This window comes from Labeo rohita, chromosome 25 (genome assembly GCF_022985175.1).
Source record: "Labeo rohita strain BAU-BD-2019 chromosome 25, IGBB_LRoh.1.0, whole genome shotgun sequence".
NCBI classification, from domain to species: domain Eukaryota; kingdom Metazoa; phylum Chordata; class Actinopteri; order Cypriniformes; family Cyprinidae; genus Labeo; species Labeo rohita.
This window is the reverse complement of record NC_066893.1, coordinates 7429071-7453630: the sequence shown is the minus strand read 5'-3', so window position 1 is coordinate 7453630 and position 24560 is coordinate 7429071. Positions and strand designations below refer to the sequence as shown.

At 32.0% G+C, this 24560-nt stretch overlaps 2 protein-coding genes across 4 annotated transcripts in view; one reads left to right on the top strand and one right to left on the bottom strand.

Moving 5' to 3' along the window:
* The first annotated feature begins 2138 nt into the window (after positions 1-2138).
* On the top strand, positions 2139-5809 carry islr2 (immunoglobulin superfamily containing leucine-rich repeat 2). Its single transcript, XM_051100299.1, has 2 exons — positions 2139-2393; positions 2845-5809. The coding sequence occupies exon 2, from the start codon at positions 2854-2856 to the stop codon at positions 4990-4992; it is 2139 nt and encodes a 712-aa protein (XP_050956256.1). The 5' UTR covers positions 2139-2393; positions 2845-2853; the 3' UTR covers positions 4993-5809.
* A 670-nt stretch (positions 5810-6479) lies between these two features.
* The window catches only part of stra6 (signaling receptor and transporter of retinol STRA6), a 36863-nt gene continuing 18782 nt past the window's right edge, over positions 6480-24560 (bottom strand). For all 3 annotated transcript variants that reach the window (XM_051100380.1, XM_051100382.1, XM_051100381.1), the window contains exons 8-18: positions 24286-24356; positions 23521-23591; positions 20712-20773; positions 20409-20571; positions 19984-20059; positions 18257-18390; positions 15662-15779; positions 15379-15480; positions 13199-13362; positions 12812-12949; positions 6480-7407 (exon numbers count right to left, since the gene is read on the bottom strand). In XM_051100380.1, the coding sequence (XP_050956337.1) occupies positions 7154-7407; positions 12812-12949; positions 13199-13362; positions 15379-15480; positions 15662-15779; positions 18257-18390; positions 19984-20059; positions 20409-20571; positions 20712-20773; positions 23521-23591; positions 24286-24356 (1353 nt within the window). In that variant the 3' untranslated portion in view covers positions 6480-7153. The remainder of the gene's footprint in view (positions 7408-12811; positions 12950-13198; positions 13363-15378; positions 15481-15661; positions 15780-18256; positions 18391-19983; positions 20060-20408; positions 20572-20711; positions 20774-23520; positions 23592-24285; positions 24357-24560) is intronic.

Genomic DNA, 24560 nt, shown 5'->3' with positions numbered 1-24560 from the left:
TTCATTTATTTGTTTATTTATTTATTTATTTATTTTGGATGGGGTGGGGGGTCTGGTTAAAGGGGGCCCCCCAACAGCTTTGACACAATTCGAACACTGGGTAAATGTGTTCAAAAGTCTGAAAATCTGTGTGAATCATTAAGGAACACTTAACGTTCCAAAAATGTTATTCCATAACATTTAGTTTATTTATATGTGTACAACTGTTCAGAAATGTGCTAGCTAACCATGTGCTGATTAGCATGTTTGAACTAGGCTCAAAAGTATCTAAAACATTTTCTGAAACTTTGGTAGTGACATCCTTGTTTTTTGGGGTGTTATTCCCTAAAATTGTCAATAACAAACAGTCACAACCAAACCATGTCATCACTGTTTTGGTAGTGACAAAAAGGAACACATAATCCTTTATTTGGGGAAAATAAACTAGTACAGTTATGCAGATTTTTTGTATTTTAGTATGTTTTGGCAGTGTTTTGGTATGCAAGTTAAAATTCTGTAATGTGATGTGGTCACTACCAAAACATTACTGTCTACTACTGAAACATGGGATGTTTTGTCAAATATAAAGTATACTGAATTATCAACAAAGATGTTATGATACTGTTTGGTTCAATGTATATGCAAACTAATGAATCCATAAGATCAACTTTTTGCCTTTTACAATGAAAGAATTGGATTCAAAATCTCATAAATCACACTTCAAATATTGTTTAAATTGTAATTGATACTGTATTTTACTAGAAATGTGTACCTTGGATATTATAAAATGTGCATACATACAAAATTTGTGGGAAAAGACTTGTTTTTTTCAAGATGTTTCCAATTCTGACTTTGAACCAATTCTGTAGAATGGCATATTTATATGTGTGAATGTTCATGTTGCATGTTTTCTAGTTGATAAATGTATTACAGTGGTAAATTAAAAATTAAAAGTTAATGCTTTAGACTGTTTTTTCCCACATGCTGTAGGAGAATCAGAAATTATCCAAGAGTGCTGAAACTTTTTTTTCTTGTTGTGAAGTTGAAAGTTAACGATCCATGTGTTTATAGGCTACCAGACTTGACATTAAGCATTTAGTTGATGTGAAGTTGATGTCAACAAAATGCTTTCAAATGTGTCTGATGTTATGCATCATCACAATAAATGTAGCATAATTGATGCTACAACTCTAAATGACACAATGAATAGCATGCATTAAACAATGTTTAGTTATTATTGATTTAACGAATTAAAAGATAAATAAAATCATGATTTTTGGCATTAAAGAAAAAAACTTTTTATTTACAAAATTGCATTATGTTGTAGTTTTTTTCTGACGTGAAGGGAAGTTAAAAAAAAACGATCTGCTCAAATGAATAGCCTAACAACATCAAAAATGACACAAGTACATAAAATAACCACTAGATGGCAGCATATAAAAAGGTTTCGGGGTTCATCACAGCAAACCACAACAAAAAAAAAAAAGGCGATGAACAGACATAAACAAGGGTTGTGTGTCCTTCAGAGTTAAATGTATCCACATTTTCTTGTATTTCAGTCAGAAAAATCAGCTGTTTCTGAGCTCCATCATGTTGACATTGTTAATGCAGCTCAGTTTACTTGTTAATTTCTTTTTAATGGCCACTGGTTTGCTCATAGCGGCAAATATCACTTTAGGGACAACGGTAATGACAAAATATGCTGCACATTACAAATAACAATACAAAATAATAATATTATTTCAAATATCCAATCATTTATACGATTCTGTGTTCATTTTGAACAGAGGGTCACTAGACAAGAATAGCTGGACTTACTTTTAATGTCATTTTCATTTTTTAAAAGCTGAAATAAATTTAGAATTGTATGACCAATTTTTCTTTGTTGCTATTATGGATGAATTTTCATCTAAAAAGCTACTGACCTGTCAGATTTATACAGAAAATGCACAGTTAATACTGGGAAAAAGTATCATGTGGACATCGGTAATAATCGCGTCGAAAAGACAGACAAGGGCAAAGGTCATGTGATATAAATTATCAACTGTATCTAAATTATGAATAACCTTCATCTGGACTGCAAACTCCCTATGGCTTTAATGCGGAATTGAAGGGAGAGGCTGCGCGTTCACAATCCCTCCCCTTCCACTGTGGAGGCGGGAGCGCGCAGTGAATTCTGTCCGAACTCAAGCACAAGGAGAAAACAGCCTTTGGACTGCTCAGCTTCACACGGACACTAAAATGTATCATCTGCCGTCTGCTAACCAAAACAGCAGAGATTTCCAACGGGATATAAAATGCTGCATCATGTTTTGGGATAATTTTACGTCTGAGCATTAAATATATTGTCATTACATTTTATCAAGTGTCGTGTTGACTGAAATCCGCGGGAGTGTTAGGAATATCACTTACAGGTAAGGCGATATGAGAAAGTTAAATCTTTTAAGCTAAACTGTAAAAGTGTATTTCTTCTTGAAACTTTTAGCGAACGATTCGGCTTGTACGGTTAGGAAACACTGAAATGTCGAGAAGTTTAAAACATTCACAAAACACATTTTATGAAAACGCGTTTTCAGAACGCTGGACAGCGAACATGATCCAAGCGTTCCGTTCTCGAGTCTTTGCGGTAACACAGCAGAACGCTCGGGGACGTCCGATGTCTTTTTCGTTCTGCCTCATTCATCTCAGTCGATGAGAACTCGAAAAAACAGTCAAGAAATAATATAAAACCATACGGTTTTGGTAACTTTGTGCATGATGTCAGTTTGCGTTATCACTTTATGACTGCTACGTTTGTTTTTGAGCATGAAAAATATGTTTTAAAAATCATTCGTACTAATCTGCACCTTTGTGTGTGCTTGGCAGGTGCTGAAAATGGCAACCAAATACCTGATGCTTATTGCCTTGGGGACTGCAGTGTTTAGCGGTGCGCACTGTTGCCCTGAGCAGTGCAAATGCTCCGATAAAGTAAACCACCAGTTTACAGATTGTGCCTACAAAGACCTTCTGGAAGTACCCGTGGGCTTGCCATCCAATGTGACCACCCTGAGTCTTTCGGCGAACAAGATTAAAGCACTGAAATCCAAAAGCTTTATAAAGGTGACCCAGGTGACCTCTCTTTGGTTGGCTCACAATGAAATCGTCACCGTCGAGCGGGGCACCTTCGCTCCGTTGATCCAGCTGAAAAATTTGGATATTAGCTACAATAAAATTGTGCATTTTCCATGGGAGGACTTGACTAATCTCACCGCTCTGCAGTTGTTGAAGATGAACAATAATGAGATGGTCAGTATCTCCAAGGATACTTTCGCCAACCTGAAGGAACTGCGTTCGGTGCGTATTAACAATAACAAGTTTACCACCATTGTTCAGGGAACGTTTGATGCTTTGGTCTCCATGTCTCATCTTCAAATCTTCCACAACCCCTTCACCTGCTCATGCAACCTTGAGTGGCTTAGGGACTGGATCATCAATTCCTCAATCTCCATTCCTGAGCAAAACAACATCGTCTGCGAAGCTCCTTCTCACCTAAAAGGTACTCAGGTCACTAGCATGCCCAAATTGGACTGCAAAGCTCCAACGGTGTCCATCACATATCAGCCAAACATCGAAAAAACTGAACTTTATGAGGGATATATGGTCATGCTTTACTGTGAGACAAAAGGAACCCCTAAACCTGAGGTCATATGGGAGATATATGCTGGAAACCAGCTAATTACGTTTCCTTTACCGGCTGTTGTTGAAAAAATTGAGGTTCCGATTAACGGACCACCTACGAACACCAGGTTCCTTGTGTTTCAAAATGGGACCTTGATCATTCCTCACATAACCAAGAAGGAAGATGGAAACTACACCTGCTCTGCCATCAACGACATGGGGAAAGCAGAGCGCTCGGTGAGACTTGTTGTTGCGGCCGCCAAAAAGCACGCCATCAATTCCATGCTGGACCCAAAAGCGTCCAGCCATTTGCCAGAAGACAAACTTGGCTCAAAAGGCTCTAAAAATAGCGTAATTAGCATGTGGCCCAAATCTGAGGAGAAGACCAAGAGCCTTCCAACAGGAACATCTCTCATTACAGTGGATAAAGAGCAAGTGGAAGAAGGACCCGACACTTTGCCATTTGTTGGGAAATGCGGAATAAACGATGGCACGCAGTATATCTCCAACCATGCTTTCAACCTCAGCTTGGACGAACTCAAACAATACACGTTTGATTTCGGAGTTATTGCTTTGGAAGTTTCAGAAACTGAGGCGAAAGTTCAGCTGAACCCTTTCCAGATGGCTAACGCGAAGTCAAACATTCACCTCAGCCAACAGCAAGACCTCCAAACTGTGAATAAGGAGCCTTTTAGTCTTTACCAGACGTCCACCAAAAAGTCACCCCTGGATATGTTGTACCTTTGCGTCAGTACTGGCAATGGACATTCAGTGGTGCAGTGGTCCAAGATTGAGGAGGGCGTCAACGCCTACCGTTTCCAGGGCCTCAAGCCAGGCACTAATTACACACTGTGCCTCACCTATGGGGGCCAGGACTGTCAAGTCCAAGTGGTCTTCACAACTAGAAAGAAAATCCCATCTTTGCTAATTATAGTGGTCGTTAGCATTTTTTTGCTAGCGTTGGCAACCGTTCCCCTGCTGGGCGCCACCTGCTGCCATTTGCTCTACAAGTATCAAGGCAAGACCTACAAGTTGATTATGAAGACGCAAAACCCAGATCAGATGGAAAAGCAAATAGCGACGGATTTCGACCCTAGGGCGTCTTTTGTGGGATCCGAGAAGAACTTTAACCTGAGTGACCTTGGAGAAGGAGAAGGTGAGGCTGACGGCGAGGAGGGAGACGGAGAAGGTGAGGACGTCGAGGGAAGCGTGGTAACCGAGTCCATTCCCGAGTCGCAATCCAAAACACAGGAAGAGTTTGAAGTTGGATCCGAGTACAGCGATCGGTTGCCGCTCGGGGCTGAGGCGGTAAACATATCTGCAGAGATCAACGGTAATTACAAACAACCCCGTTGAGATGTTTGCCATTCGTTTGCTCTGAAACACAACACAAACCAGGTGAATACGGACTGTCATCTCACGTAATACAGACGCGCGAAAAACGCGCGCCCATTTTTACCTCAGTAAGTTAGCAGTGCATACGATGAGTGTTCATTATTACAAATAGGGTTTGTGAGATTTATCAAGTGGACTGGACTTAAATGGACAAATCTATCTTCAAAAAACCTCATAAAACAATTCACTTTAGCATAATCGTAAACGTAAATCGTCTCAAGTAGCATCGCGTTATTGTATAGTGGACATCGAGCGCTTCTGAGGGAAAAAAAAGTCACCCTGTTACTCTTTTCACAGCATGTGTGTGTCTGGAAAACCAACCAGGTCACCTTGAAAAAAAAATCGTTTGTTAAGTGTAATGTGGGATCCCAAAATGTGTGATTTTTGATCTCTTTGCGAACGGGTGCTTTGAAAATATCTCTCGCCTTTATGAACTGACTGAACGTCCTTTCTTCTCTTTGAGATAGCCTACTTGTTCGTGGCATGTCACACAAAAGTATTTTCCAGTGTGTTTTATTAGGATACTATAGAGTGTAGATATTAAATGTCGATTTGTGATGTAAGCCAAGTAACCTGAGAAGATGTTCTCTTTTTTTATATAAATATAAATGGTCCGTTTTTACCATCAGTCAAAAAAACATCGAGTGTCCAGTAAATTGACGCATAGTGGCTTGTTTCGTGTCCACCTGTCCAATGATGTTGTAAAAATACTCAGACCTTTTAAAGATTTTGATATGATTTTATGTACGTGACCTTAATAAAATATTGAACGAACAAATGTTTTGGACATTGTTTGAAAACGCAAAAAGGTGGTTATATAAATATGGACAAGTTCTCCAGCACAAACCACGGAGTTCAATAGCTGTAAAATCATAAAAAATATGAAATCCGTTCGCTGGACATTGAACGCCGGCAAGGGAACGTCTTGCAAAACGACGCCTGTAGGAAACTCAAAAGATTTGTTAGCTTTTATTTTGATTTGCAAAATTTACAAAGACCCGAATAATGTATGATTTATTTAGTTTTTTGTTTTTCTGAAACGAATATTTCAAAACAAATATATAAATAGTCTGAATCCATGATATTTCTTGAACATCTAAATTCACGAACTTGTGTTTTATACATTTATATACAATATAACGTGTAATAGTAGTGATTTTTCGTTATGGATATTCTTGAGAAAACTATTGTGTAGAACAAAGGAATGATGTGGTTGCGGAACAGTTGCGCTCTTTCAACATCTGTGCCGTCATATTTGTTTTAAACATTCGTAATAATCTTATAAATAATGCATTAGAGTTTTTTAAATCCCTGCATGGAAAAAAAAAATATTTTTTATTTATATGTACTGATTTAAACGGTTTTCATTTGGTTTCTTTAAAACGTAAAATCATGCGTCTTACGCAACGCAGGAAATGGAAACATTTCCCTTAATTTAACACAGTCGACATACCTTTATTTTTAATATTTATTTCATTTCAATCACAAATATGCCATAGGTAGCAGAACAAGACATAGAGGGAAATATCAAAATTAAGTGTCAATGTAACAGTGAGATAGATTGTATTCATATTTTGTCAAACAATTGTAATACAATTACAGCAGATGTTGTCTTAATGAAAACAGACACAGATCAACCCATAATGGACATTATTGGTTTTATCTATGATAAGAACATTCTCACCACTGAGTGCAAAAATGAAGATTCTGAGTGGAAATGAATAATTCATCAATTTGCAAAAGAGCAGAACCTGTACATTCATAAATAGTCACACATACTAACCTCGCATCAAGCAGTTAGATGGGAGTTCAGTGCCAAACTAAAATTCCTGATACGCTAAGTCCAAGACGGAGAGACGGTCTCACACACACATGCAACAAAAGACACAATCCATCCATCCATGCATTCACACACATGTGCAAAGGATCCGTTAACTACGACTGCATGAAGTTCTTCCTGAGGCACTGAGCTGTAAGTGCACTTAGCTAAAACACATGTGCTTCTCTGCTACACCAAAGCAAATAATACTATCATCGATATCTGGCCAGCAGCCATTAAGTATGAAGAGGCTGGGGGGGCAGGGAGGGCCGATCTCCTTCTCCGCATGGTGATTTTCAGTCCTCAGTTGTTGGTGGTGGCGCTTTCTGCCTCTTTGCTGGGCTCCTTGGTGCCGTCTTCCTTTTTGCTGCCCTCCTTGGAGGTCCGGTTGAGGGCTCCGTTGATGAAGCTTTCAGAACTCTGGCGTTGGAAATGTTTCCTGGTGCCCACCAGGGACGGGTTGTTGACCAGTGTGTAGAGGAGCTGCCAGTGCGCTCGTGCTCGCTTGGCGTTGGACACCTTGTTCTGTTTCTTCTCTTGCTGGACCAGTTGAATACCTTAAAATGTTGAACATGTAAAACGTTAAACCAACATGTAGCTTATGCAGTTTCACTCAATGTACCTGTAAATGGCAAGAAAAAATTATATCTATCTATACTGTACATATGTATTATTATAACATCATTATATATCACAACACACACACATATAATATATATATATATATATATATATATATATATATACACACACACACACATTATTATAATATTATATATAAACTTGCTATTCAAGTCACTGAATCAATCATCAGACTGAGAGGTAAGTCATCTTTTTGAGAAGTCATCCATTTATTAAAAGAACAGGATCATGGCTCATTCATTCAAAGTCGGTCTAGTTATGATTCACTACAAAGAACTGGCTCATTAGTGTCATTCGTTCGGAAGTTGAAATTCACTTGCACGCTCTGTTTATGATTCGCTACAAAGAACGACTCATAAGAGTCATTTGTTCGAAAGTCAAACTCCACTAGCACTCTGTTTACGATTCGTAAGAGTCATCCGTTCCAAAGTCGAACTCCACTTGCGCGCTCTGTTTACGATTCGCTACAAAGAACGATTCATAAGAGTCATTTGTTTGGAAGTTGAACTCCACTAGCACAGACTGTTTACGATTCACCACAAAGAAGTGACTGAGTCATTCGTTCAGAAATAAGAACCGGTTCATAAGAGTCATTCATTCTGAAGTCGAACTCCACTAGTGCTCTGTTTATGATTCGTAAGAGTCAATCGTTCCGAACTCAAACTCCACTAGCACGGTCTGTTTACGGTTCGCTACAAAGAACAACTCATAAAAGTAATTAGTTTGAAAGTTGAACTCCACTAGTGCTCTGTTTACGATTCGTAAGGATCATTAGTTCTGAAGTCGAACTCCACTAGCACTCTGTTTATGATTCGCTACAAAGAACGACTCATAAGAGTCATTCATTCTGAAGTTGAACTCCACTTGCGCTCTGTTTACGATTCGCTACAAAGAATGACGCATGAGAGTCATTTGTTCGAAAGTCGAATTCCACTAGCACACTCTGTTTACGATTCGTAAGAGTCATTCATTCCGAAATCGAACTCCACTAGCGCCCTTTGTTCACAATTTGCTACAAAGAACAACTCATGAGAGTCATTCGTTCGGAAGTTAAACTCCACTAGCGCAGTCTGTTTACGATTCACTACAAGAAACAGCTAAGAGTAATTTATTCGGAAATAAGAACTGGCTCATAAAAGTCATTCATTTGGAAGTCGAACTCCACTAGCGCGCTCTGTTTACGATTCGCTACAAAGAACGACTCATAAGAGTCATTTGTTCGAAAGTCAAACTCCACTAGCACTCTGTTTACGATTCGCTACAAAGAACGACTCATAAGAGTCATTTGTTCGAAAGTGGAACTCCACTAATGCTCTGTTTACGATTCGTAAGAGTCACTTGTTCGAAAGTTGAACTCCACTAGCGTGCTCTGTTTACGATTCGCTACAAAGATTGACTCATAAGAGTCATTCATTCAGAAGTCGAACTCCACTAGCGCCCTTTGTTCATGATTCGCTACAAAGAACAACTCATGAGAGTCATTCGTTCGGAAGTTAAACTCCACTAGCGCAGTCTGTTTACGATTCACTACAAGGAACAGCTAAGAGTAATTTATTCGGAAATAAGAACTGGCTCATAAAAGTCATTCATTTGGAAGTCAAACTCCACTAGCGCGCTCTGTTTATGATTCACTACAAAGAACGACTCATAAGAGTCATTTGTTTGAAAGTCGAACTCCACTAGTGCTCTGTTTACAATTCGTAAGAGTTATTCGTTCAGAAGTCATTCTCCACTTGCGCGCTCTGTTTACGAATCGCTACCAAGAAAGACTCATAAGAGTCTTTTGTTCGAAAGTTGAACTCCACTAGCACTCTGTTTACGATTCGCTACAAAGAACGACTCATAAGAGTCATTTGTTCGAAAGTCAAACTCCACTAGCACTCTGTTTACGATTCGCTACAAAGAACGACTCATAAGAGTCATTTGTTCGAAAGTGGAACTCCACTAATGCTCTGTTTACGATTCGTAAGAGTCACTTGTTCGAAAGTTGAACTCCACTAGCGTGCTCTGTTTGCGATTCGCTACAAAGATTGACTCATAAGAGTCATTCATTCAGAAGTCGAACTCCACTAGCGCCCTTTGTTCATGATTCGCTACAAAGAACAACTCATGAAAGTCATTCGCTCGGAAGTTAAACTCCACTAGCGCAGTCTGTTTATGATTCACTACAAGGAACCGACTCATAAGAGTAATTTGTTTGAGAATCAAACTACACTGATTGCGTGTACTGTTTCTGATTCACTAAAAAAACTCAAAACCGCAATTCGTTCGTGTTTGGGAGTCGTGAGAACAACACACTAAAAAACGTTTATTAGCACTGTCTTATATTTAATCAAATTACATGATTCAACAGAGACTGCAAATCCATAATGCATTTCTTTTGACGTGGCGCCGAAGAATCACAACCGGTGCAGTAATCTGTAGTCTGTCCTTAATATATTAAAATAAATATCATTTTTTAAATTAAATTAAAAAAAGACACAAAATAAAGGCACTTTATGTAAACAAATGTCATCCATAAACCACAATATTACAGCTGGAACATACACAATGTGCGATTACCATGTAATGTGTAATGTAAGTGTAAAAACTATGACTCACACATATGAAACAGTCAGTTACTAAGCTCATATGTGTAACCTAGCACATTCAACAATTCTTCTCAGATAATACTTAATATTGTATGCAAATACAAATGCAAATCAGGTTCCTCCAGTTTGTGAATGCAACAAGCATCAGTACTTCTGTAGGTGTAAAATCAACAAAAGACAGGGCTATTTAATGTTGAATATACACCTTCTGCTGCCTATCATCCTGTAAACACTGACTGATCTGACTTTGACTTGAGAAGACACACGCGTAAAGCTCTAATTTCATCTCCGCTCTGCTGTGTGAAAGCAGATGAGCAGTGTAAAATGTGAATGCACATAGGATGCTCACACTATGGACTCAGCCGTGTCTGTCTGACAGGTCTGATTGAGCAGCAGCAGGGCCGGGGTGAGTTATTGCACATCGGGGCCCAATTTCTCCTGACAAATGTAATGATTGCGGGAATGCTCGCCTGCTGCGTGCAGGGCAACATGATGAATCAATTATTCCAAAAACAAGACCAACCAACCGTCTGTGCATATAGACATGAATCACCCAAGAGAAATCACACATAGATCAATATGAATCTCAGTTTCAGTCAGAGATTTGACACAGATGATCTAACATCATTTTACACTGCTTTCTGTTTTGAAATGCATTAAACGTAAATGAATTTAATCTGATCCTTTTAAACTATACCGAGTACTGGGAGTTCAATCTGTTTGCGCAAAATATGGTGCACGGCACGTTATAAATAAGATTTTTGCTATATATCAATATTATAACAAGAATGTATTATTTAATATATAACAAAAATATTTTAAAAGGTTATTTATTAATCGTACATAACTGCAATCCAGCACTTTTTATGCATGGTCAATTTAAAATGATGTTTTGTAATTTTACAATATTATAATTAAATTTATTATATATATATATATATATATATATAATAAATTATAATTTTATATCTATATAATTTTTACATATTATATTATTTTTTTATTTTTTATTTTATTATTATTCATTTATGGTTTTTTATAGTTATGTAATTAGCTATGTTAGCTGCTATACAGTACTGTTGACAATATTACAATAAAATGTCATTTTTATAACAAAATAAACTGTTACTGTTTATTATTACAAATATTATTTTATATATGTAATTTTTAAATATAATTATTAATATTATTATTAATTTATTGCTTTTTATTTATTTTTTTAACAACAATCAATTTTTTTAAATGCACTACAATGTATTACTTTACAATGTATTCATGTATTTATAACAAAAAAACCTTTTTCCCCACATATAACATGGTTATTAATTATTATTTTATTATGTTATTACATTATGTTAATAATTATAATATTTCACAATTTTATATTGATATATGCTGATATAATTATCTATCTATCTATTATTATTATTATGTTATTAATAATTGATATTTTATTACATGTTTTACAATTACAATTTTTATAATTGTTTTTATAATTTATTATAATAAATATTGTGCCTAAAATGTCAGGGCTTTTTTGTTTGTTTGTTTGTTTGTTTTTTTTTTTTAGAATTTTTAGAATATTGTTTAATAAGAACAATCCATAAACTTTTTCAATGAATTACAATGCATTATTTTAATGTATTTAATATATATATATATATATATATATATATATATATTTATAATGTATTTATAACAAAAAATATAATATACTATAATATAATATAAAATATAAAAATATAATATATGTACACATAAAATCACTATGAATTTTTATTTATTTTATTATGTTATTAATTCATAATATCATATTTCACTATTTTATTTTGATATACATTTATATAATTGTAATTATATATATATATATATATATATATATACACATTTTATATATTATGCTATTATTATTATTAATTTATAGTTTTTATAATTATGCAATTAGCTGTGTAATAAATAATTTTTCTTAAAACTATTAAATAAATTTTACTTTATATAACAAAAATATTCCCAATTGTTTTTATTATTATTAATTTATTATAATAATAAAAAAATATATAGTTATACAATCAGCTGTGTTATGAATGTTTTTTAATGAAACAATATTATAAAAAGAAAGTACTGAATTAATTATAAAGAAAGTATTATTATATAATTGTGCTATGGATTATCCCTTACATATATACATATAATATCCATAATGTAGCAATTTTTCTATGTATGCCTGTTGCATATGTTGCATATATATATATATATATATATATATACACACACACACACATGTGCAATTATTAATTATGTTATTAATAATTGATATTTTATTACATGTTTTACAATGACAATTTTTATAATTATGTTTTTATTATTTATTTTAAAAATTATCGTGCCTGAAATGTCAGTTATTCTTTTTTAGAAATTTCATTTTTGATAACAACAATCAATCAAAAACATCCTCATACATATTTGAGATCTTTATTTTCAACAGGTAGACTCACAGCAGGAAACTGTCCTGAAATGCTCAGTTTCCACACACTCACTGATAAACTCACTGGACAAATTGAATGAGCGCAGCTTTAAAACACTAAACCGCGTCCTCAGTCTGAATTAATTCTGAAGACTAAAAGCTTTGAGTTTGAGACCAGACTGTGGAACAGGTCGCTCTCCAGCGAATTAAACGTAATCGCATTGTTGTCATGAACTGAAGTAATAAAGAAATAAAAGCACAGACCTTCTTCAGCGTCTCTCATCCTCTGGACGGAGAGATGATCCTGGCCTGAGGTTTGCAGCAGCAGCCCGCAGAAGGCCTTCATGACGGGGTGAGACTGGCTGACCTCAATCTTCAGGTAATGAGCGTAGCAGCGATATCCTGCAGAGACAAGCATACATACAAATAACAATCGCATCCAACATCTGACACTACACAGGCTTTCTGATATCTGTGATCACAACCGGATTTCAATTAGACACTTTTATTTGTGCAACTAAAAATCTGGCCTAAATCTGATTGGATGACTCTTGTGTGAAGAGTCATCCAATCAGATGAACAGAAATATCTAAAAATGATATACATATGAATGAATCTGAATTTAATGTGTCGCTCTGTCCAGCTGTATACCTGGGTCAAACGGCTCGAAGTTGCGGTTGAGAAGGCTGATGTCCAAGCGTCCTAAGTGGACTATGTTGAAAAGGGCAGTGATGACTACCCTCCAAATGCCCAGGATGACACCAACCATCACATTAACCAGGAAGAGCACATAGCTGAGAAGAAACAGACTTCCTCTGTGGAGAAAATAAAACAAACAAAAGCACATTCAACTTCTGGAAACAGCATGATTCTTCATACAAGCAAACATATAGTGCATTACTAAGATGAAATATTACATCCTCTTTTAAATAAAAATGGTAATACACATAGTAAACATAAATGGTGAACATAATAAAATTAATAAAATACGTTTTATGCATTTTCACTCTGTTATATTATTTAATGAGTTACAAAAACAATGAATGAAATAATGGGATGAAAGCAAAATAATAAATATAATAAGTTGTAATATCATTTCTATCCTTTTAAAGGTTACATATTTATATTATAGTTTTTTATTGAATTTTTAATTACTTTAAATTTTCATATTTTCTGTTATTTCAATTTTTTTAGTTTTTTTTTAGGTCAATTTTTAAATGTCTATATAGCCCTTAATTAGAAGAAAAAACAACTGAAAAAGACAAATGATTCAATATATATATATTTAATAATCTTTTATTTTATTTCAAGTAAAGATTTTAAATGGTTTAGTTAATAACCCTGGAAGTGAAAAAAAGGGTTAAAAATAAAATAAAATAATAATTATAAAAAAAAAAAAAACTAATTTTTTATTAAAATAAAATGTTAAACATTAAAAACAACTCTTAATTAAAAACAAGATCTTAATAAATGCTTCTGGTATTTTTTAAAATCTAAATAAAATTACTTTCTCCATCTATGATGGAATTTTATTTTCTGATAATGTACCAACTATGAATAATAATATTATATTTTGTAATAAATAGTTTAATAATTATGAGAATTGAAAAATTAAAAATACTATTTGCCATTTGACAATATTACAATAAAATGTAGTTTATTTAAATATTAATATAACACAAAATTCACTTTTTTAATATATATTTTTTTCTTTTTTAAAAATCTAAATAAAATAACTTTCTCCATCTATGATGGAATTTTATTTTCTGATAATGTACCAACTATGAATAATAATATTATATTTTTTAATAAATAGAAAAAATAAATGAAAACAACAAAGTAATAAAGAAATAAAAATAAATGTTATATTAATAATAATGAAAAAATGAAAACAGTAACATAATTAAGAAACAAAAATAAATATACAATATAATAAAATATATTAATTTATTAAAGACAGTCTGAAATCTATGTAATTAGTTGCTATAATTTTTTTTTCATATTTATAATTTTTTTAGATATATTATTTACAAGGTTATTAACAAGGTTATTAATTATTACACATATTTGTAACATTTGATATGTTTTGTTTAATAATTATGATAATTGAAAAATTAAAAATACTATTTGCCATTTGACAATATTATAATAAAATGTAGTACTTTATAAAATAAAAGTATACTTTTTTTTTTACACACTTTTTACACTTATTTATATTTATATATAATCTAAATGTGTTTATTTAAATATTAAAATAACACAAAATTTACTTTTTTAAAAATGTAAATAAAATAACTTTTTCTATCTATGATGGATTTCTATTATATGATAATTTACTAACTAAAAATAATATAATAATTAATAAATAATATAACAATTATAATAATTATTTTTTAATAAACATATATATATATACATGTATATATATATATATATATATATATATATATATATATAATGTAACATTATTTAATGAGTTACAGAAACAATGAATGAAATAATGGAATGAAAGAAAAATAATTAATAATAACTATATTTAAATATATTATTCATGTTTTCAATGTATATATATTATGTAATTGTAAAACTGTTATTAGTAACAATGGTGTTGCAAAAAACTGTTTACCATTTAATATCTGAAATGTCAGTTAATATGAAATTCTTTAGTACTGTTTACAAATTCAACAATGTATAGAAAATAAAAAAGTGTTTATTGTTGGCTGAACAATCATGGCCTACCAGATGGTGAATGCACATCAACATTAAAGCTAATATCCATTAAGAGGCAGAACAGATGTTTTGGCGGTAGTAATATTATGTATAATTGGCACCTGTTGTTCAGATCTCTTGTTCCTGCATCTTTTTTGATGAACAAAAACCTGGAGGTCACATGCTGGATCAGCACAGCCAGGAACAGCATCAACCAGAAGGGCCTTCAGAGAGAAAGACAGAGAGTGAGACGCATCTTAAGAGGCACTCGTCTAAACACTGGGCTTTATGGCTCATGATGAGAGATGACTGATAGGAGGCTTTAGCGGAGATTCGTGGCTCACGGGGTCACGACCCTGCGGTCACAGGGCATGTGATGAGGTCAGGCTCATCATCTAAACTCACCACATGTTGGCGATAATGTGGAAGAGCATGAGATTGGTTCCATACAGGATGGGGATGATGATGAGGAAGACACCGAACAAAATGCAGATGAAGAACACCAGAGTCTGGATCACCATGCCTGCACACAGACACAATCAGACATGCACGAGTAATCAAATGTGCTCATAATCACTTCACACTTGAGAAAACTAGAAATATTAACATGATATTATTTAAAAAAAAAAAAAAGAAAAAAAAAAAAAAAACAATGCATGAAATAATGAAATATAAAATAAAATAATTAATAAAGATATATAAAATTAAATATTAAAATACTATTATAAATTTATAATAATATATAATATAAATTCACTTTAAACAGAAAAAAATACATTAATAAACACAAATAAAAATTAAATAGAAAAAATTAAATGAAACAACAGTATAATTAATAAATAAAAATTAAGTATTTATTGAAAGCTCATCAGTATTTTTTGTATCCATTAATTCATTAAAATGTATTACAAAATAATTATATTATATTATATTATTTTATATTATAAATTAATATATTTATTTATAAAATAAAGCACAAAAAACACCTTATTTTCTTAGTAAATGCACTAACTATAAATAATAGCTTTGATAAAAATATATATATAAAAAAACAAACATTTAAAACACAAATTAATCAAACAGAAATACATTAATATAAATTTATACATAAAATACATTTATTAAAAACAGCACAAAAACCACCTTACTTATTTTCTTAATAAATGTAATGTACAAGCTATAAATAATAGTTTTAATATAGATATAAAAATAGACGTAAAAATAATGAAAACAAAATTATTACATTTAAAAATAAACTAAATAAACAAACACATAAAATTTATTTATTTATTAAAAACAGCACAAAAACACCTTATTTATTTCCTTATTAAACGTAATGTACTTACTATATATAATAGTGTTACTATAGATATAAAACATAATAAAAACAAAAAAAAAAAAAACCAACCTTGTTTATTTTTAAAATAAAATGTAATTTACTAACAATAAATAGATATAAAAATTATGAAAACAAAAATGTATAAAATAAAAACTAAATCATAAATAAATAAATAAATAAATAAATAAATACATACAATTATTTAAAAAAACAAAACAGAACAAAATGTAAACTATAAATAATATTTGAATATATATATATACACTACCGTTCAAAAGTTTGGGGTCAGTACATTTTTATTGTTTCTTTTTTTCTTTTTTTTTTTTTTTTTTAAGAAATTAATACTTTTATTCACCAAGGATGTATTAAGTTAATAATTAAAAGTTTATTAAAAGTTAATAATAAATAATTTACATTGTTATAAAATATTTATATTTTGAATAAACACTGAACTTTTTAAACTTGTTATTCATGAAAGAATCGTGAAAAAAAAAAAAAAATCACAGGTTCCAAAAAAAAATTTTGCAACACAACTGTTGATATTATCCAACATTGATCATTCTAATAATAAATCCGCATATTAGAATGATTTCTGAAGGATCATGTGACACTTAAGACTGGAGTAACAGCTGATAAAAATTCAGCTTTTCATCACAGGAATAAATTCTATTTTAAAGTATGTTAAAATAAAAAACATTATTTTATATTGTAAAAACATTTTGCAATATTACTGTTTTTTTTTCAATATTTTTAATCAAATAAATGCAGCCTTGATGAGCATAAGAGACTTCTTTAAAGACTATTACAAGTCTTACTGACCCCAAACTTTTGAATGGTAGTGTATATATATAAAGCAAAAAATATAAAAAATATTTAAAAAATGTTAATGTTAATATAAATAAATGTACTAACTGTAAATTATAATAATAAATTGTAATAACATTTTAAAAAATATTTAGACAATATTATTATAATATAAAATATTTTAAAATACAAATAAAATAAATGAACAAAATATAAATAAATAAATATTTAAATAAATATAAATATAATATATAAATAATTCAATAAAATATCTACATTTATTATAATAATTATTATTATTATTAAATATATTATTAATAATATATTATTTAATGTACTATTGTGTGTGTACACAGAATACACATATTCATAATTAAATAAATATAAATACATATTTCTTATTATTTTTCTTATTAGTTTTTGTTTGTTTGTTTTTTTTTAACCAGAACAAACTTCATCCTACTTACTTTCCTAATAAATGTTCCTAGTCATATTATGAGGTATATTATTCTAAACATTTAAAAAAAATAAAAACATAATAATATCCATGATGGATTTGTATTGTCTTCTAACGTACTATTCCATAACGTACTATAGAAATTCCAGAATGACCCAGAACTCTGCTACATTAAATGAATGAATGAATTAATTATTATTAATTAAAAAAAAAGAGTTTATTATAGTACATAAATTCAGGCTCCATTTAGCAGGTAAAAACAAAATTATTGTATTTTGTTTAAGTGTTAAAAATGCTACAGACTGTTTTCTCACACTTCTGCAGAGGTCTGCGGTGAGAATGAGGGGCTTTTCGAACAGAAGGGTCTCACATGGCATACAGTGAATAAACATGCTCTCACCGAGACAGATAAAGGCAGCTTGGCAGCTGGTGTAGCCCATCCAGCAGACCAGCGCGGGACGGGACGGTCTGATGCTCCTGTGGCAGTTATACACATTAAACACGTCTCCTCTGTACAGTCCCTTCAGATTAGACCTGAGTGAACACAGACACAGCCTTCAGTGCACTAACACACACACACACACACACACACACACACACACACACAGAGCGTCTGCAGACATACAGTAGATGTACTGGGGGCGTCTCTTTACGAACAACAAACTGAGATGGAATTGCAGGTCACAGAGTCAAACTGTCATTAATGACATTTAAAAACTCAATTTGAAAAGTCATTATTTTTAATCTGCTATTCCTGACTGTAATTACCTCATTCTCATTAGCCGTATAAATGATTTTTTTCCTGTTTCACCTCTGGCTAACTCTTATTCATAATAGGAGCAGTCAGTTATGATGAAGAGAAAATTATTAATAATGCTTTCACATATGTGCATGAATGATGTGTAAATGTACAAGTCTGGAGACATGAGGAGACCAATAAAAAGGAAGAAATGTGTCAAATCCTGGGGAAAACTACAATTGCTTTATTTTGTTAAAATAATTTTTTAAAGTTTTAGTTTTAGTTTGAATTTTAGGCAACAATAATAAACCTGGAAGTGAAACAAAAGATAAACGCAGTAAAATAATACTATAAAATACATTATACATAATACATTAAAAATAATAAATAAATAAATACATTTAGATTAAAATATAAAAAATAAACTTGAAAATTACCGTTACAGTACAATTGCTTTATTTTGGTAAGATAATTTTCAAGGTTTTAGTTTTGGTATTAATTTTAGGCAACAATAATAACCCTGGAAGTGAAACAAAAGATAAACACAATAAAATAATATAATAAAATACATTATAAATAAAAACTAAATAAATAAGCATTTTGATTAAAATATAAAAAATTAAACTGAAAATTACAGTTGTTACAGTACAATTGCTTAAAAAAGATTCTTTTTTAAGTTTTTAGTTTTTGTTTTAATTTTAGGTAACAATAATAACCCTTGATGTGAAAAAAAGATAAATGCAATAAAATAATATAATTATAAATAATAATTATAAATAAATAAATATATTTTAATTAAAATATTAAAATTTTAATTGAAAATTACAGTTACAGTACTTTTTTTTTTTTAGGGTTTAGTTTTAGTTTTAATTTAAGGCAACAATAATAACCCTGGAAGTTTAAATAAATAAATAAAAGATAAAAAATAAAAAATAAAAAATAAAACTGAAAATGACAGTTACAGTACAACTTTATTTTGTAAATTTGTTTTAGTTTTTAATTTTAGGTAACAATAATAACCCTGGAAGTGAAAAAATGTATTTTATAAATACATTATAATTACAATATACAAAATAAAACAGAACATTACAGTTTCAGTACAACTGTTTTAATGTTTGCTAAATAAATACATTTTTACTTAGAATATTTAATTTTTTTTTTTTTAATATTCTTTCATTCTGTATTAATATTTGGCAATCTGTTTAATGCACATTTGTTGTTGTATTTAAAAAGTTGTAGTTAATAAAAACAAAATATGAAAATATAAAATAATTTATATGTAAAAAAATAACATGAAAGATCTTTGCTGTGCTGTGTATAAACTCTATTTGTGAAGAGCAGTTTTAAAAACAGGTTTATCTGACTGATTTTGAGGTTGTCAGTCTCACCTGTGCAGGACCATGGACCTCATGAGCATGAGCAGGTTGATCAGGCAGGACAGGGTCACCGCTGACACATAGCAAACTGAAACAAACACAATCAAATGAGCTGGAAAGGTCAATGTCAGGTGCACAAACACACTCTCACAGCCTCAGCACTTTCCCTCAGTTCAGCAGCCGGCTTTGCTGACCACTTCATTATTCGTCTGCTGATTTACATGGCTGTTTAAAGCTGAGTGAAAGTGGATGTGTGCGATTCGGGCTCTGCACTGATGCATGCAAACCTCCAGCAGTCTGGATCAATGCAAGCTCACATTTGCATGGCTGTGCTGGCATACGTTTGCTTATCAGAGACCATTATTAAACCTGCACTAATCCAGATGACTCCACAATGACTTTAAGAACTGAAGCAGTATGAGAATGAACTGACTCACTTTCCACACACCACAGATAGTAGATTACAATCTTGACCACCTCCTGACGGTCGTCTGACAGGATGATATTGAAACCGGCCAACAGGAAGGCGATGTTTTCGTCCACTCCTCTACGGACGATGTGTAGGGTGGGCAGCACGCCTGACACCAGCAGGAGCGCCATCTAACAGATCACAAACAATGGAGAACGTCGTGAAATGCTATCATGCTTTTGCCAAGTTTTATGCATTAAAAGCATATTACTAAATCATTTCAAACTGAAAAAACTCAAAAACAGGCTCATTTGTTGAAGTGTTTGTTTACCTGATAGAGAGCAATGAACGCCACAACCACAGAGATCGCTAGTTTCAAAGGGAACCTAAAAACTGATGGAAAATAAACACATTAAATGAATACATTACTGTTCAAAAGTTTTGGTAATTTGGTAAGTATTTTATGCTCAACAAGGCTGCATTTATTTGATTAAAAATGCAGTAAAATAAGAAATATTATTACAATTTGCACTGACTGTTTTATATTTAAATAAGTTTTTAAATGTAATTTATTCCAGTGATGCAAAGCTGAATTTTCAGCATCATTATTCCAGTGTCACAAGATTCTTCAGAAATCATTCTAATATGCTAATTTGATGCTCAAGAAATATAACAACATGTTAACAACATGCTAGCGACATGCCAATCATGTTAACATGTTCATGCTAACAATATGCTAAAACAACATGCAAAAAATGTGTTAAATAATGTTAAAACGTTAACAATGTGTTAAAACATGCTAGCAACATGTTAATCATGCTAAAACATACATGCTAGCATTATGCTAATCATACTAACAACATATTAATCATGCTAAACCATGGTAGCAAAACAGTAATCATGCTAGCAACATGCTAACAACATGTTAACGACATGCTAATTACATGCTAATCATGCTAGAAACAAGCTAGCAACATGTTAATCATGCTAGCAATGCCTTAAATCATGCTAACATGCTAATCATATTAAAACACGCTATCAAAATGCTAATCATCCTAGAAACATGCTAGCAAACATGCCAGTCATGTTAAAAAAAACGCTACTAAAATGTTAATCATAATAACATGCTAACATGCCAATCATGCTAAAAACACACTATCAACATGCCTTCTACATGCTAATCATGTTATAAACATGTTATCAACATGCTAATCATGCTAGAAACAAGCTAGCAACATGTTAATCATGATAGCAATGTGTCAAATCATGTTGAAACATGCGAACAATGTGCTAATTCATGCTAACACTCTAGCAACATGTTAACATGCTGATTATATTAAAACATGCTAGTAAAATGCTAATCATGTTATAGCTGCTACCAAAATGTTAATCATAATAACATGCTAGCAACATGCCAATCATGCTAAAACACGCTATCAACATCCCATCAACATGCTAATCATGCTAGAAACATGCTAGCAACATGTTAATCATGATAACAGTGCTAAAACATGCAGTTTGTAAAATCATATTAAAACATGCTAAAAATGAGTTAAAACATGCTGAAACATGATAATCGTGCTAACAACATGCTAGCAAAATGCTAATCATGCTTGCAACATGGTAACAACTTGCTAATTACATGCTAATCATGTTAAAATATAACAACATGCTAATCATGCAAAAAAAAGCTACCAACATGTTAACAATATGCAAAAACATGTTAACAATGTGCTAGATCATATCATGCTAACAACATATTAAACACATTAGCAATGTGTTATATTCTACTAGAAACATGCTATCAACATGTTAGAAACAAGCTAGCAACATGCTAGCAACAAGCTAGAAACATGCTAACATTGTTAAAAACATGCTATCAACATATTAATCATACTAACAATATGTTAAATCATGTTAAAACAAGATAACACAATGTGCTAAATCATGCTAACAACATGTTAAATCATGCTAAAACACGCTATCATAATGCTATAAACAAGCTAACAACGTTATTCATGTTAACAACATGTTAATCATGCTAAAACGTGCTAGCAACATGCTAATCATGCTAGTAACACACTAACAACATGTTAATGACATGCTATTTACATGCTAATCATGTTAGAAAACATGGTATCATCATGTTAATTGTTAAAAACATGCTATCAACATGCTAGAAACAAGCTATTAACAGTTTATTATGTTAACAATATGTTAAAACATGCTAACAATGAGATAAATCATGTTAAGAAATTAAAACAACATTAAAATATGCTAACGACATGCTAATCATGTTAAAAACATGCTATCAACATGTTAATCAGGCTACCAATGTGTTATATCATTCTACAAACATGCTAATCATGTTAACAACATGTTAACAACATGCTAATCATGCTAGAAACAAGATATAAACATGTTAATCATAAAAACGATGTGCTAAAACATGCTAGCAACGTGTTAAAGTCATGTTAAAACATAATAACAATGTACTAAATCACCCTAACGTGTTAAAACATGCTAGCAATGTTATCATGTAATCATACTAGAGACAAGCTAGCAACATGTTAGAAATATGCTAATGACATGCTAATCATGTTAAAACATGCTATCAACATGTTAATCAGGCTACCAATGTGTTAAATCATGTTAAAATATACTAGCAAAGGGTTAAATCATTCTAGAAACATGCTAATCATGTTAACAACATGCTAATCATGCTAAATATGCTAGCAACATGCTAATCATGTTAGAAACAAGATGTTAAATCAAATCTGTGTTAAATAAATAAATGAACCTTTTCAAACTTTAAGCTTATACAGCTGCTTCAAACTTTCAGGCTGGGCTTTCTCAAGCCAACAAGTTTGTCTTGACCACTTTTTAACTAGTTAATCAACAACACTATTTATTATCAATATCAGTTTTTTCTTGACTCCTTGATGAATAGAAAGTTTTAAAAGAACAGAACTTTCTAACTTGTCCAACTTTTGTAACAAAAAATGTCTTCACTGTAACTTTCCATTAATTTAACGCATTCCACGCTGAATAAAAGAAGCTTACTCATCCCAGACTTTTGGACATGTTACTTTTACTTTTTATCTTTAGGTTTGTCAGAAACATTAACATGTAATAGTTACCATCCTCGGGTGTGTAGATGTACGACTTAGCAGCATCTCTGAGTCTTTCAAACAGTTTGGGTTTTGATGCGCTGGAGCAGCAAAAGAAAGAGACAACAGCCATTAACAACAAGAAGAAAACACAATATAGTTGTAAAACAACACCACTTTATATTCTTTTAAAAGCACAATTACACATTTAATAGATGCTTTTCTTTATAGTAGATGTGTTACAGGTTCAGACACTCTTTACACAATAGCTTTTAATAGGATTCAACCAACAACCTTTGGACATCCAGTCTAAACCTCACAATATTTGAAGCATATCTGAAGTTTGTCTAAATATTCCTTCCTACACATAACTGTCACTCTTATCAATGGATATTTCCCTTCGTTAAGTTGTGTTCCTATGTCATACTGACACAAAGGAGTTTCCACGCAACAGGAAACATTTCCTCACATGGCTCACGCGACTATACTCAATGACATTTCAGACACTCAGTATATCTTTGCATAAAAAAAGATGAGTATCTGTACAGTACAGACAGGTTGAATGACATTAGCTAACAATTCAGACTCCAGGACAGTGGCGGATCACTATCTACCAATCTTTGCATAAGTGAATTTACAGTAGATGTGATTCACTGCCTGTCAATGGAAATGAGGAAGGAAGTAGTCTATAGACAATATCCCATCCGACTGGCTATTATACAGTAGACATACAGTTGCTATATTACCTTTGGGTTAATAAATAACAGTGTCCATCTAAGTGTAAGCGTGCATCACCTGATTTTGGTGGGCTTTTTCTTCTGGAGAATTTTCTTCACATAATCTCGATAATAACTGCTACTGAGGTCCTGCAAGAAAGTTTTGTTTTGTTAATAAAAAATATCTAGTTTACTCGCATGGGCATCGTTCCTCTTATTTCATCCGAACTTATTCGTCATAGCGATTATAGCTGAATAACACTGGCATTGTGCGTTTCCTATGGGAAAACAACACTTTGTTTGTGTAAAGTGCTCTGTGAGTCAAACATAACCCAATCCCACTGAGCTGCTTAC